Source organism: Pezoporus flaviventris, unplaced genomic scaffold, assembly GCF_033815535.1.
Source record: "Pezoporus flaviventris isolate CSIRO_AGI_PZ_B2104156 unplaced genomic scaffold, CSIRO_AGI_Pfla_v1 ptg000035l, whole genome shotgun sequence".
Taxonomy (NCBI): Eukaryota; Metazoa; Chordata; class Aves; order Psittaciformes; family Psittacidae; genus Pezoporus; species Pezoporus flaviventris.
This window is the reverse complement of record NW_026892583.1, coordinates 10821133-10834394: the sequence shown is the minus strand read 5'-3', so window position 1 is coordinate 10834394 and position 13262 is coordinate 10821133. Positions and strand designations below refer to the sequence as shown.

Below are 13262 nucleotides of genomic sequence, written 5' to 3'. Positions count from 1 at the left end.
GGTAGTCCCAGTGCTTGCAACCAACACACAATCCAAAACCTTTTTTTTAAAAGAACCCCCACCAAACAAAGGAGCAATAAGTTAAAATACAAATTTCTTGCATCAGAAAGAATGTAATGTGAATAACTCGATGCAGTACACTTATGGACTTTGAAAGAGGTGGGCACAGCCCCCAGAGTGGTGGACATCAGCTAGAAATGGTAAGCAAAGTTGCTGGAAGGAGTGTTCTGAACATGTTTGAATTTGTCTCACTTTGTAGTATCAGTCAATATAGTCCTGCCTAGTGGCTGAAACTTGGAGCAGTCATGCTCTTCCAGCCCTGCCTGCTGCACAGGGTGCTGCTAGTCACTCAGATGCTGCTCCAGTGTCATTTGTTGCATGCCATAGCTGTGGTCCAGCATCTAGTGGGTTTCCATAACCTTTCTGAAAGTCAAGGAAATAGACCCAAGGGCTGTGGTGATTTTTCATGTGACAGTTGTATATCTTAACAAGGGAGAGGAAATAAAGTCCATTTGGAAAGGGAACATCGTGTCATGCTCAAGTGAAATCCACAGGGGAGAGCTAGGACCTTCCAACCCCATGGTCTCTCAGTTACCAGCTACCCCTGGGAATTGCTGCATTAAAAAATGGAGAATTTCCCAATCTTTCTCAAGATCAAAATTTCAGACTATTTTTCATTTGAATTTCTACTGTGTCTGTAAACTTTAGTTAAATGCACAAAATAAAATGTCTAGAACCAATCAGAAAACACTGGAGCTGTGTTCATGGAGCCAGCTGACAGCTGATATGCCTGCCTGTTTCTGGAGGGTCTAAATCTATTAAATATAGCAGAAAATCTTACTGATCACAGAAAAATCTTTAGTCCATTTCTCCCTGGGTTTCATCAGCTGAGCTCCAAAATCTTCCCTCTATTCCACATATTCCACTCTGCAGGAGTGGAGCCTGGATTAGCTCCATGGTAGAACCTTGGATGGTGAAATGGGTTCATGGAAGCAACCTGTCTGGATCTGGCTGGATGTGTGAGCTGAGGCTCTTTCTTCTATATGAGTTGTTCATTTCCTTCCATGCAAACCAGTCTTGGAGGTTTCCAGATGCCTCTATGTGGAGCCCACAAGATTGCCTCTTCCCTCAGGGTGCACTCAGTCTGCAATCTGGAATGGCATCCACAGTCTGAGGTAACAGCCGCAGATGCCAAGGGAGATGAAATCTGTGATGCTTTCCCTGCCTGTAACCTGTGGGGTGTTCAAGCATCATGCAGAACGACCTGAGGGAGCAGAAAACTGGAGCCAGCTGTTCTGGCACCAAACGCAGGCCAGAGTCTGGGAAACCACATTGCTGCTCTTATCAGCCTGCAGACTTATCTGGAATTTCCAGTGATTTTCTCACAGCAAGAATTCCTGCTCTAACCTGAACCATCAACAGGCCATGTCATTGCCATTTCTAGTTAACTTAAACAGAGCAATAAGATGTCCAGTTAAATAAAGCCCTGGGTTTTATCCAACACTTAGTATCAGATAACTATGTTGGGAAGCCCTTCAGTAGGTCTGAGCTAAAAGAGGCTTGTTGGAAAAATCATAATGAAAATCTATTACAAAGACGTGGGTGGTATTATCAGGGCAACGAACACGCGTTTTCCTGGAAACTTGAAGAATTTACAGTAGATCAAGTTGTTTGCTATGCAAAAACTGGAAGCGTGCTTGGAAGTAAGACTGTCCTAAACCATGCAGTAAATGCTTTAAAATACACCTGTGGTCTGCAAAGCTCTGGTACCATTATAGGGCTTGCCAGCATCAGTGTAAACCAAGTGAAGAAGGCATGCAAAGATGCTACAGGTACTGTTGGAGAGCATGGGATCGTGAGATGCATTCTGCTAGAGGGATAAGGGGTGATGCTCAGATCCTGTCTCCAGAAGCTGTGCAGAAGCTGTAGACCCTTCCACATCTGGCAGTTTTATTCGTTCCTGCAGTGAAGCTGGGCTTGTGCAATTCAATGTCATGGAAGGCAGCTGGGATTCCAGCTCGAGGCATGGGGTGCAGCATATGATCAAGCCCCGTGGGAAATTAAGAGTGGTCTCAGGGGTCTGATTTTCTAAGAAATATTTAAATAGCTTCTTTAGAAGTGCTTTGTGTCTCTTAAGTGGAGCTGTGTGGACTTGGGCTCTGGGTCTGGCACAGTCCCCAAAATACAGAAAAATGTGGAAGTGTGATGGGGGAAGATCTCATCAGGAATGACCCCAATGAAAGGAATATGTCTGGACTCTGCTGAAAGTTGCCCTGATTCAGGGGAGAATTCCTGGTGCCAGTGTTTTTCCAGGGCATCGCTTCAATGCAAGGTTGTGCCTCAAATGAGGGTTTAAGTTAAATACCTGGAGAAGGGCTCTTCTCAGGAAGTTTGGATGTGAGCCTGCTCTTTCCGGGTCCTTCAGTGCCTTGTGGCACAGGGTGGGCTGATGGTCTCCCATGGGCCTTTCACCAGCAGTTGGGGGTTTGTTGATGAAGTTCTTGGTGAACCTTATCAGCCAGTCCTTTGGGTTGCTTTTCTTTCAGCATTGAAAAGTCAAATATCCAAAACCCAGAGAGCTGGAAACCAGCATCAGACCTACCCAACAGTGGTTTCTCCATATCAAAATGAACCAGCCAAGCTGTGTCATATGTATGTTGTTTTCTACAATGTCTGAACCCTCTATGGGCCACTCCTTTAAGGATCTCAGCTTCCATCTGGAAAGGAAAATAGTGTAAATGAAAGTTTGTGGTCCCTGTGGTTCCAGGGATGCACAATGGAAAATACGGCTTTGAGTGTAGCTGGAAGCAGAAGGCAAAGAACCAAAAAGTGACCAATTGTGAGCCAGCCTCAGTCTACTGAGGTCTGAGTCACCGGTCCCAAGAGCTTGGGCTGGACAATCGTGATATGACAGTCAACATTATGGGAAACACAAGATAGTATCTGAATGACATCTTACGTAAGTTATAAAGCAACATACATCATGGCTGTATCTGAGATCTAGCCTTAATTTTTGGGTTACATCTGACTTCTTCAAAGAGTGTGGTTTCTCACTATCCGTAAGCCCAAAGAGCCTTTTTTATTGTTTTCAGTTGCTCAGTATGAAGGGGGAGGGGTGGTGATGCTGAAATCCACCATTTTTACTGTACCTTTGGCATTACCAGTTTTGATCTCTGATCTATAACTGTATTTTACAAACTCACACACTGTGGCTTGCATATTCTCACAAAGCTTGTCTCTCCCTTAATTCCAGCTGCTGAAAAGTGGGGCTGTTTTACAAGGGCATAAACCAGATCTGGAGTCATAGAATCATGGAATGGTTTGGGTTGGAAGGGTCCTTAAAAGACCATCCAGTTCCAGCCCCGCTGCCACAGGCAGGGACACCTCACCTTCCACTAGAGCAGGTTGCTCAAAGCCCCGTCCAACCTGGCCTTGAACACTGCTGGGGATGGGGCAGCCACAGCTTATCTGGGCAACCTGTGCCAGTGCCTCACCAGCCTTACAGCAAAGAATTTCCTAACATCTAATCTAAATCTCCCCTCTGTCAGTTTAAAGCCATTCCCCTTGTTCTATCCTTACACACCTTGTCAGAAGCCCCTCTCCAGGTTTCTTGTTGGCCCCTTTAGGTATTGGAAGCTGCTCTAAGGTCTCCCCAGAACCTTCTCTGCTCCAGGCTGAACAAGCCCAGCTCTCTCAGCCTGTCTCCAAAGCAGAGGTGCTCCAGCCCTCAGAGCATTTTTGTGGCCTCCTCTGGACTTGTTCCAACAGGTCCATGTCCTGCTTATGCTGGGGGCCCCAAAAGCTAAGCGTAGTACTCCAAGTGGGATGACACCAGAGCAGAGTAGAGGGTGAAAATCACCTCTCTCAATCTGCTGGCCATGCTTAATTCGATGCAGCCCAGGATTCGGTTGCTTTCTGGGCTTTGAGCACACACTGCTGGCTCATGTTAAGCTTCTCATCAACCAGCACTCAAAAGTCCTCCTCAGGGCTGCTCTCAGTCCAGTCTCTGCCCAGCCTGTATTTGTGCTGGCGATTGTTCCAACCCAGGTGCAGGACCTTGTTCTTGGCCTTGTTGAACTTCATGAGGTTGGCACTATCCCACCTCTCCAGCCTGTCCAGGTCCCTCTGGATGCCATCCCTTCCGTCCAGCATGTCAGCTGCACCACACAGCTTGGTGTCATAGGCAAACTTGCTGAGGGTGCACTTGATCCAACTGTCCATGTTGCCAGCAGGATGTTGAACAGTGCTGATCCCAACACTGACCCATGAGGAGCACCACTTGTCACCTATCTCTACTTGGACATCAAGCCATTGACTGCAACTCTGAGTGTGACCATCCAGCAAATTCCTTATCTGAGTGGTCCATCTGTCAAATCCATGTCCCTCCAGTTTAGAGACTAGGATGTTGTGCAGGATGGCTTCAGATGCTTTGCACAAGTCCAGATTAATAACATCTGTCACTTTTCCTTTATCCACCAGTGCTGTAACCCTATTGTTGAAGGCCACCAAATTTGTCAGGCACAATTTTCCCTTAGTGAAGGCAAGTTGGTTGTCATCAGTCACCATTTTCCATGTGCCTTAGCAGAGTTTCCAGGAAGATCTGCTCCATGATGCTGTTGGGCACAGAGGTGAGACTGACTGGCCTGTAGTTCACTAGGTCCTCTTTTTTTCCCTTTTTAAAAATGGGAGTTACGTTTCCCCTTTTCCAGTCAGTAGGAACTTCACTGGACTGCCACAACCTCTCAAATATGATAGATAGTGGCTTAGCCGCTTCATTGGCCATTTCCTTCAGGACCCCTGAACTCAGCCCCAAGAGTCAGTCAAGTAGAGGATGGAGAGGAAAGGACTGGGTTGGGGCTTTGTGTTCACTCTCTCAGCACAGATAGAGTCAGCTGTGATAGATCAAGAGAGCCCCAACACAGTTCTTTCCTCCCCATCCTCTACTTGACCTTGCTGTCTCCAAAATGTGAGTGGTGGACCCTTATACCTGATGCAGCAGCGGCACAAAGCAGTGGGGCAGACTGTGTGTGCAAGGCATTTAGCTTTTTGATCCTTCTGTCCTATGTGGGTGCCTGTAACAGATGCTGCCTGCTCTGAAGAACTGGATAAAACCAAAAGATACCTGTGGGGAAGCTGGTTTATCTGCTGGGCTTTTAGGACTACTCCAGTTAAGTCATCATCAGTCATTTCCAAAAGTCACTGGGATTTATAAGATTAGACATACAATTGATCTCCTGTTCCTAAGAACACTTAAGGACTTCAAGTCCTTAAAGGCATTTAATTTTCCATCAGTGCCCCTGTCGTGCAGATCCTGGAAGTTCAGTGCTGGTGGCTAAAGAGCAGATACTGTTCTCATAATAGGAACTTTCTTTATGATCCTTTTGGCCTCTGCCAACTCCTCCTCCCATAGCCTGTGGCCATGATATGCATCCATTTCTCATGAGCCTCTAATCGTAGTTGTGTTCCCAGCTGACAGTTTGCTGTGGGAGGGTGTTACATATGCAGACAGCAATTTGGTTTCCAGGAGGAAGCTGACACTTCTCTTTCTATTGTGTATTTTTATATCTTTGTCTGTTTTACAGCCAGGGAAGCTTTCGAAGAGGCAGGAAACATCTTAAGTGGCCATGTAACGATGGGGATGTATTTTGAAGATGATGCTTTGGCTTTGTAAGTTGTTTCTCTTTTTCTTTGGGGAGGATTCAAACCAAACCTATCTGCATTTAGTGAAAGCCAATGCCTAAGCAAGTGTCACTGGTCATGCTGAGTTAACAGCAGCCCCAAACAACCACAATTGTCTTAGTCCTATAAGAAGACTGGTGAAGAGTCAACCAAAGGGAGATGTAACCCCAGCGCTGCCACTGATTTGCAGCCTGTCCATGGTCAGTTCATTTAGCCCTGTTGAAATGAATGGTCATCTCCCTTCCTCCTGTTCAGTTCACTCTGGGTATTTTCAGTCCTCCAAACCTGCCAGCTCCCATGCATCTCACGTTCCTCATAGAAACAGGACTAAACTTTTATGGAGTTAAAAACAGACTGAAAAAATGATAGGACTAGCTAGGATTAGTGCGTGACAAAGAAAAAAACAACAGTTCTGCCTTTCTCTTTCCATCAGGAAGAAGTGATAAATTATTACTGTTTTTTCTCTTTCTGCAGTCCCATCACCTTCTCGTCTCCTCTTCCTTGTCCTGATGCTGCAAAAGTGCCTGCTGAGGTGGGATGGGGAAGGGGAGTGTAAGGGGATTGCTGCCAAAGCCGGAGGTGTAAATGTGAGCCTTGCTCTGATGGCTGCCTCCAGTTGCTAAGAGCAGCCAAAAGAGAGGCTGCTGGTGACTACTTGCAGACTTTCTTGGCTAGCAGTGGGGTGGGCATTGTGCCTGGGTGCTGGAAAATGGTTTGGAAGCCCTGCAATAAAAGCTGTCTTCCCATGGAGTTGCCTTGGTGTGGAGCAGGCAGCCTTTCTGCAGCACTGTGAAACCCCTTCAGTCTTATCCAGCTTCCCAGTGGGCACTCAGATCTGGCTGTGAGATGTTTGCAACTGCCAAGGATAGGGACAAACCTCTATCATTTCAGTAGTTAATTTTACCATGGAACTTTTTTCCTTGAAACATATGCCCACCAATTTCCCTTCCCTTGACAAGAGCAAGACGTTACCACCATTTCCAGACAGAGCTTTGGAGAGGTTCATCCCCTTTCTGGAGGAAGAGTGCTGGATAAATATAGTAGCCTTTCTCCTGCACGCATGGTAACAGCAAAGTCAAGACTTTCTTGGTCAGCTCCTGATTGAATAAGAGCATCAATTGCGGCCCTAACTTTAAGCAGAATTTGAGCTAATGGGATCTAAACATGTATCAGTCTGTGCACTTAACTGTGTCATTAAGACTCACACCAAAAGGGGCAAAATGCTTTGGAGTATACTGTGAGAGATGCTTCAGTGCCTATTTATCAGTTAGATCCAGGGGGAATCTTCAGCTTGTTCTGGTCTCATTTCCATCAGGAATTAGCTATCAAAGCAGAATTAAAAACTCCAGAAGGTTCTTGGCCTGTTTTCCAGGTGTGGGTTTAGCAGCCAGGAATGCAAGAGTGAATTGTTTTCATTAGTTTCTTACAGATGTGATGCCTCTCTTGCATATCTGATGAGATATGGACATTTTGTGGTATACCCAGGGAGTAGAAATGCAAATATCTTGGTAGTACACTCTATCAACCAAACAGTGCTCAAAGCACCAGTGGCTGGGTCTTAGTAAGCTTGTTCAGTGTTGGGGTGGGAGACCACTGGGCAATGTCAGGTCAAGAAGTCATAACCAGCATCATCAGGATGAAAAACCTGACCCCCTTCAAGCTAAAAGACTTTTGTCTCTCAAGGATCTCAGCCCAGCAGATAGAAGTTAAACAAGCAAAGGAGGACAGGGTGTTCTCTCAGCAATGACAGATGCAAGAATATACCTCCATTCTCATGCTTCAGCCGCAGTCTGCAGCATGCTTCTGTTTAGTTGGAATATTTAATACAGTTTCTATTGTTACTCATTCTGCCAAGTTTGGATTTTGGCTGTGATTTGTAGGTGAAGCTACTGTTGCTGGTCATCTTCTCAACTGTAAGTAGAAAGTAAACACTTACAGGAATTACTTATGCAAGAGCCAGGCTCACTTCCCTTCTTAAGCAAAGGAAAACTATTCTTCTGTGAAATGCTCAAGGAGGAAATATTTGTGGCTCCCTGGTCATGGAGAGCTGAGTCCTCTCTTCCCAGAGAAAAAGGTATACAAAATATACAAAGCATGTTGTTAGCAAAACTGTTTGCTCAGCAAACACGTTTGGTTGGTAACTAGTGAAAAAAAGAAGTGTTAAGGAAGAAATGGTTTGAATGAAGTCATTATTTATTTCTCACATACTCAGATTCTTGCCAAGTATTTGTTTGCAGATGTTTTTGATTTAAATGCGAGTCTCATATTACCCATCAAATGCCTCTGCTATATAAATAGAAAGCTGTCATAAGCAACAATACCAGCAACCGGTAGCAGTAAGGCGAGAAGTGATGTCAGGGTAGACTCTAGCTATGAGGTAGAGAATTTGTTGTTTTTCTGGTGGTATATAAAAAACTTCCTTGTCTCCAGGGCTGCTGAACAAGCTGATGTATTAGACATAGGGAGCAAGAGTCCTTACCTCTTCTGAGACATGGTTAAGCCAAAGAGTCTCTTTAAAACATGTGGAAGTTTGAGAAATTCAAAATCCCTGTTGGTTTTTTTGTGGTTTGTTGGTTTTTTTCCAAGGGTTTCCATTCTTAATTAATGGCAAATACAGTTTAATTTGAAAAACAATGGAGAGGGAAGTTAAGGATCTTCCTAATAGCTCAGAGGACTCCCACACATGACCAGAGGTGTGAGACTCAACTTCTTTGAGCAGCAGAACCTGGGAGTCCAAACAGAAAGGGGAAAGCTTAGCTCAGGGCTGGATTTACAAAGATAAACTCAAAAAGCTGAAATGGCTCAGATAAATCCAAGAACAGTTTAGCAATGGGTTCACAACATTTGAAGGCCTCAGGAAAGTTCATGGTCATTCATTACTGCTCTTTTCCAAGGCATCAGTGCAGATCTGGAGTGCCCCTTAGAAATTTCTAGTAAGTGTTCTTTGATGGAGGAACTGAAAAGCCTGTGTATGAGCTGAACATCATGAAAATGGACCATCTGCAGTTCCCTCCACTTGCTTTTGCATTGATGACCTAAACCACTTGACACTGAGACTGAGGTTTTTAAAGTATATTTGAAGGAATCTCCGTGCCATTCAGAACTGCTAAAATAAGTGTCTGAAATGAATTTGCCTGGGCAAACCATGGTGGAAAGAGCAATTGGTTGTAATGTGACTTTTCTAAGAGCTGCCTTTGCAGTAGGCTGAGTCTGCGTTGCATTTTCCATGTATGGAAAAAAAGAAGAGAGATGAACTGGATTACTTTTGAACAGGAAATCAAAAGCTTTCCACCTCCCCACCTCCCCAGCCTAAAATGTCCTTTCCTCTCACTCACTTCCCCAGCAATTCTGGTATCACAGCTTTTGAAAAATTACCAGCAGCCTTTGACAAACAAACTACAGATGCTCCTCAAAAAAAACGTTGAGGCAGCTGATTTCCTCCAGTGCCCTTCCTCTGGGCACTGACATCTGGAACCTTCAGGGCTGAAGTTCCTCAGACTTCCAGAAAATCGCTCTCCCATCTTGATGTACCCCCTGCCCTTTCATTGCTCAGACTTCTCCTTTTTTTGCTCTTTCCACCTTCCCAGCTTTTCTTTAAACCCTTGTACCAGAAGAACATTGGGGAGCAAAGGATGAGCTGAGTTCTCTAAGAGTGTATGTGTGTTGCTCTAACGCAGGGCTGGACTTCAGCAAAATTACCTGTGTTCACCAAGCCAAGAATCAGATCTTCTCGAGCTTATTTTATGTAGATTGGTGTCCCTTGGATGGAGTCGAAGACCTGCTATTTGCTTTGGCTTGGGAGGTAAAGCACTGGATGGGTATTTGGACCACCTAACTTCAGGTGTGAAAACAAAAGAGAAGCACCAACAAATAGTTTTGTTGGCAGTGTTTTGGATTTTCCCCATTATTTAGCTGCTGATGTCTTTTTGCAGAAGAAAATCCTGGTTGTGTGTGTGTATTTAGTGTCTTAGGGTAAGTGCTTGTTTCAGAAGGGGACAGGGGAACACATTGGCCTTATCTCTCCCTGTTCCTCTTTTTCAGATCCCGTAAATATGGAGTGTCTCCCCCAGCCCTCCTCCTTGCCAGGGGTGGAGGTGAGAGCGTGGAAAGCATCACTTTGTCCAAACAGAGCGCACAGGACATGGTGCAGGTGATAAGATATGAATTGCTGGACATTTTTGTAAGTAAAATAAAAAGAAAGTGTCCTTTTTCTGTTGCGGTCATTTGCAGTAGAATTGATTATAGCATGGAGCTGGGCAAAATAAATATGATTGCTTGTAACTCATGCTGAGTTACATTTGGTTTTAAGTTTTATGGCTAGGATCAGACAGTCTGGACAGAAATCTGCTGTTTGCTGTGTGGTCTCATGTGAGGAGACCCTGGGAGTCAATTGACTGGCTTGCACTCGTAGTCACATACCCCCTGCTGTGATGGGTTGGCCTCTTGCAGGGTCTGCTCCCTGCCTCTTGCACATGCCTTTCAGAGGCTGGTTATAGCCATAAGACATGGAGCTGAGCTGAGCTGGCCTTGCTGCTGCCTTCTCTGTTCACACCCCTTCATCTTGGAGTGCACAGCTTGCTCATACAGACTTCACTTGCAACGGGCATGTTTGGGGGTAGTCATCTCCAGCATGCACCAATATCTCAGCACTCACATTTGCTTTTAAGCTACTTACGTTCAACATGGGCACTACATCCTTGCTTACCCCTGCACCCCTCGCGTAAGGACAGAAAGTCTAATTTTGACCTGTACTATCATCCCCATAAACCCCAACTTCTTGTTTTGATGTCTTGCAGCCAGAAATCACCGTGCAAAATCTGCCCCACTACTTGCAACTCAGAAAGCCCTTCCTCATTTTGTTCAGTGATGGTGACATCGGTCAAATGGAAAGCAAGGAAATGCTGAAGCTGGCAAAAGGAAGACCTCAGCAAGCATTTGTGGCTTGCTGGTTGAACTTGTGAGTGTGTAAAACTCTCTTTTCCTGTTTCCATTAGCTCACTTTCAGCCTTTCAGGGCAAGAAAAAAATGAGTCTGCAATTACTGAAAGCACTAGCTGGTAATGTGATTATTTGGTCTAAAATCATCATGAGTTGGGAGGTCAAATCATTTAGCAGTGATTCAGTATGTGTTCTGGGCAGCTGCAAAATTGTATGTCAAAGTAAAATTAATACATGTTTAATTGATTGCAGAAGTAATTTTCAGTAGAGTAAAATGATCTCAAAGATATCACATAGTAGCTTGACCCTGTCTCTGGTCTTGTTTACATTCTTGTTGCATGTGGGAGAAAAAGTAAATTTGCCTTCCTGGAGTGTCTTATGGTGATTTTCCACTGGCAAATAGAAGGAAGCACAATAGGGCAAGTAGTGACTGTTTACTGGGGGAAAGGAAGTTTTCAGAAGAAGGGACAACCAGAAGAAGCTCCGTAAAGCAAACTTTAAAATATTCAAGAAACAAAATGAATCCAGGAGCTAAGTAATAGAAAGTTGTAGGAGAGGGGATTTTTTTTTAATCCTCCCCTCCCTAGCTGTTTTCAGTTTTTAGCCTCTGTTTGTTTTGCCCAAGTCCAGAGACACCTCACTGTCTCAGTCATACTGTGCTTTGAAGTCTGGGAAGCGCCTTGCAGCGTGGGCTGAAGTTTAGCTAACGGGGAATCCACATGTTTTCAAAGAGAAGACAATTTGTTTGCCAGTAATGCACAAGAAAGGAGAGCCTCTGGAACTTCCCCACCTACACATCTGCCTTTTATCTCCCTTCCTGAGAAAGAAGGAGCTGTTCTCTGTCAGAGCAAAGGGGCATTGCCACAAAAAAGGGCAGAATATGGCCACTGGCTTGGTCCTAGACAGAGGACCACATTCCCATGGTGAGAGCCAGCTCAGACCTCAGGCATCACTGTCAGCCTGAAAATAGCTCCAGAAGGACTCAGTGCCTTTGTGGGCTTGCTGTCCCTCCATCTCAACATCCTCTTTGGCTCTCTGTGTCACCTGGGGAAGGTGCTGTCCCAGCTCCTTGTGTTTGGGGAAGCACCCATCAGCTGCCCACCTGAGCACAGCCTTCTGCATCACCTCCTGCTTTTCCACCTGCTGCAGTCTCACTGCAGTGGCACAGCTGGGCTGGAGGAAGCTGGTAGCTCTGCCTGCAAACAGGGGCTAACCATGGTGGGCTGCAGGACCTGTCCCGCTCCTGGCTCACCTATTCTTTAAAACTGAAGGTGGAGAATATTTCACACCCTCGTACAGAGTTTGCCCCAGCTCTTCCTGCTTGAGGTTTTCTTTAAACTCCCAATCTGCTGTCCACTCCCTCTCCACTCGATCCTAATAGCTTGCTTAAGGCATTGTGATTATAAATAGTGTGGTGAGCTTCTAGAGGTATCCCACAGGCAAAATTGTGTGCTTTGCTGGATGTGGCCCCAGGGCTTTGGTGCTTGCTTGGCTCTCAGTCCTGTTGTGCTGCCAAACCACTGGTGAGCAAGTTGAATCTCCTCTTTCCAACAGGAAAAAGACTCCAGTGGGACGTGGCATCCTAAAGGCATACTTTGCCACCATGCCTTCACTGCCTGTTCTCATCTGGGTGAACCTTCATGTTGGGGGTCAGGTATTCAAGTTCCCATCAGAGCAGTCCATTGCTGAAATGAACATCTTGTCTTGGCTGGAGAAGCTAAAAGCAGGACTGGAGATTCCCAGCAGTAAGTAGGCATGAATTTGTAATGTTCCTAAGCACGCACGGCTAGCTCCGGTCTGTTTATGAGAAGACGCTACGTGCAATAAATTGTCTTCCCTGGAATTTAATGATGGAAAAACTAGCTGTGCTAGTTTGAGCTAGAGAAGTACAAATAGTCCAGCCAGAAGAGAATACCCACACTCACAAGTTTGCTTGGGGACTGTTTAATGTTCAGAGCCAAGAGTGAATAGTTCTGAATTGACATCTCTTCCCCGTGATAATCCCCAAACCTGGCTGTGCTCTCCAATTGCTGTGAACAGACCCGAAATACAGCTTGCTAATAAAAAGTCTCTCAGCTCCCAGTTGTCAGCATAAGAGATAGCTGCTCTTTAGGCCCCTTTCAACATTTTTTGGGGGATGGGAAAAGGAAGGTGGTGCTTTGCTATGTTCATTGGGACATGAAGGATTGGCTTGTACCACGTAGCATTTTACTGTAACCCTCCTGCTTTGATCAGCTTGCTGAAGCTTTGGAGGAAGGCAGCACAGATATGCCTTCCTTGTGTAGTGTGTAGCCATGGGATGCTACAGGGATCTTGGGAATTGCAAGCTATCAGCCTGCTCCAGGCTCTGGAAAGGCAATGGGGTGACTCCATTTGATTTTTGTGGATTTTAAAATGAGCCTTTCGAAGCAAGTGTTTCCAAAAGCTGGCATCAACCTGGTGGGGGTAGAATGTATATAGGCTCTTACTGGAGATGAAGGTACCATTTCTGACCCAGTAGTTGCTGGGAGAACCCCAGGAGCCAGCCATCCTCCCCATTGCCACTGCTGAAAGCACCTGACTGTCATGTAGGTCTCTAGGTAGGGACCTTAATTTTTGCGGGTGTCATTTTTGCGGGTGTCAGTGGGGTGAGCTAATGGCTGAGCA

The 13262-nt window shown here is 45.4% G+C and overlaps 1 protein-coding gene across 5 annotated transcripts in view; it reads left to right on the top strand.

Moving 5' to 3' along the window:
- The window catches only part of TXNDC16 (thioredoxin domain containing 16), a 328598-nt gene that overhangs the window by 25817 nt on the left and 289519 nt on the right, over positions 1 to 13262 (top strand). For all 5 annotated transcript variants that reach the window (XM_061462505.1, XM_061462504.1, XM_061462506.1 and 2 more), the window contains exons 16-19: positions 5583 to 5667; positions 9721 to 9859; positions 10476 to 10636; positions 12171 to 12361. In XM_061462505.1, coding sequence (XP_061318489.1) covers positions 5583 to 5667; positions 9721 to 9859; positions 10476 to 10636; positions 12171 to 12361 — 576 coding nt within the window. The remainder of the gene's footprint in view (positions 1 to 5582; positions 5668 to 9720; positions 9860 to 10475; positions 10637 to 12170; positions 12362 to 13262) is intronic.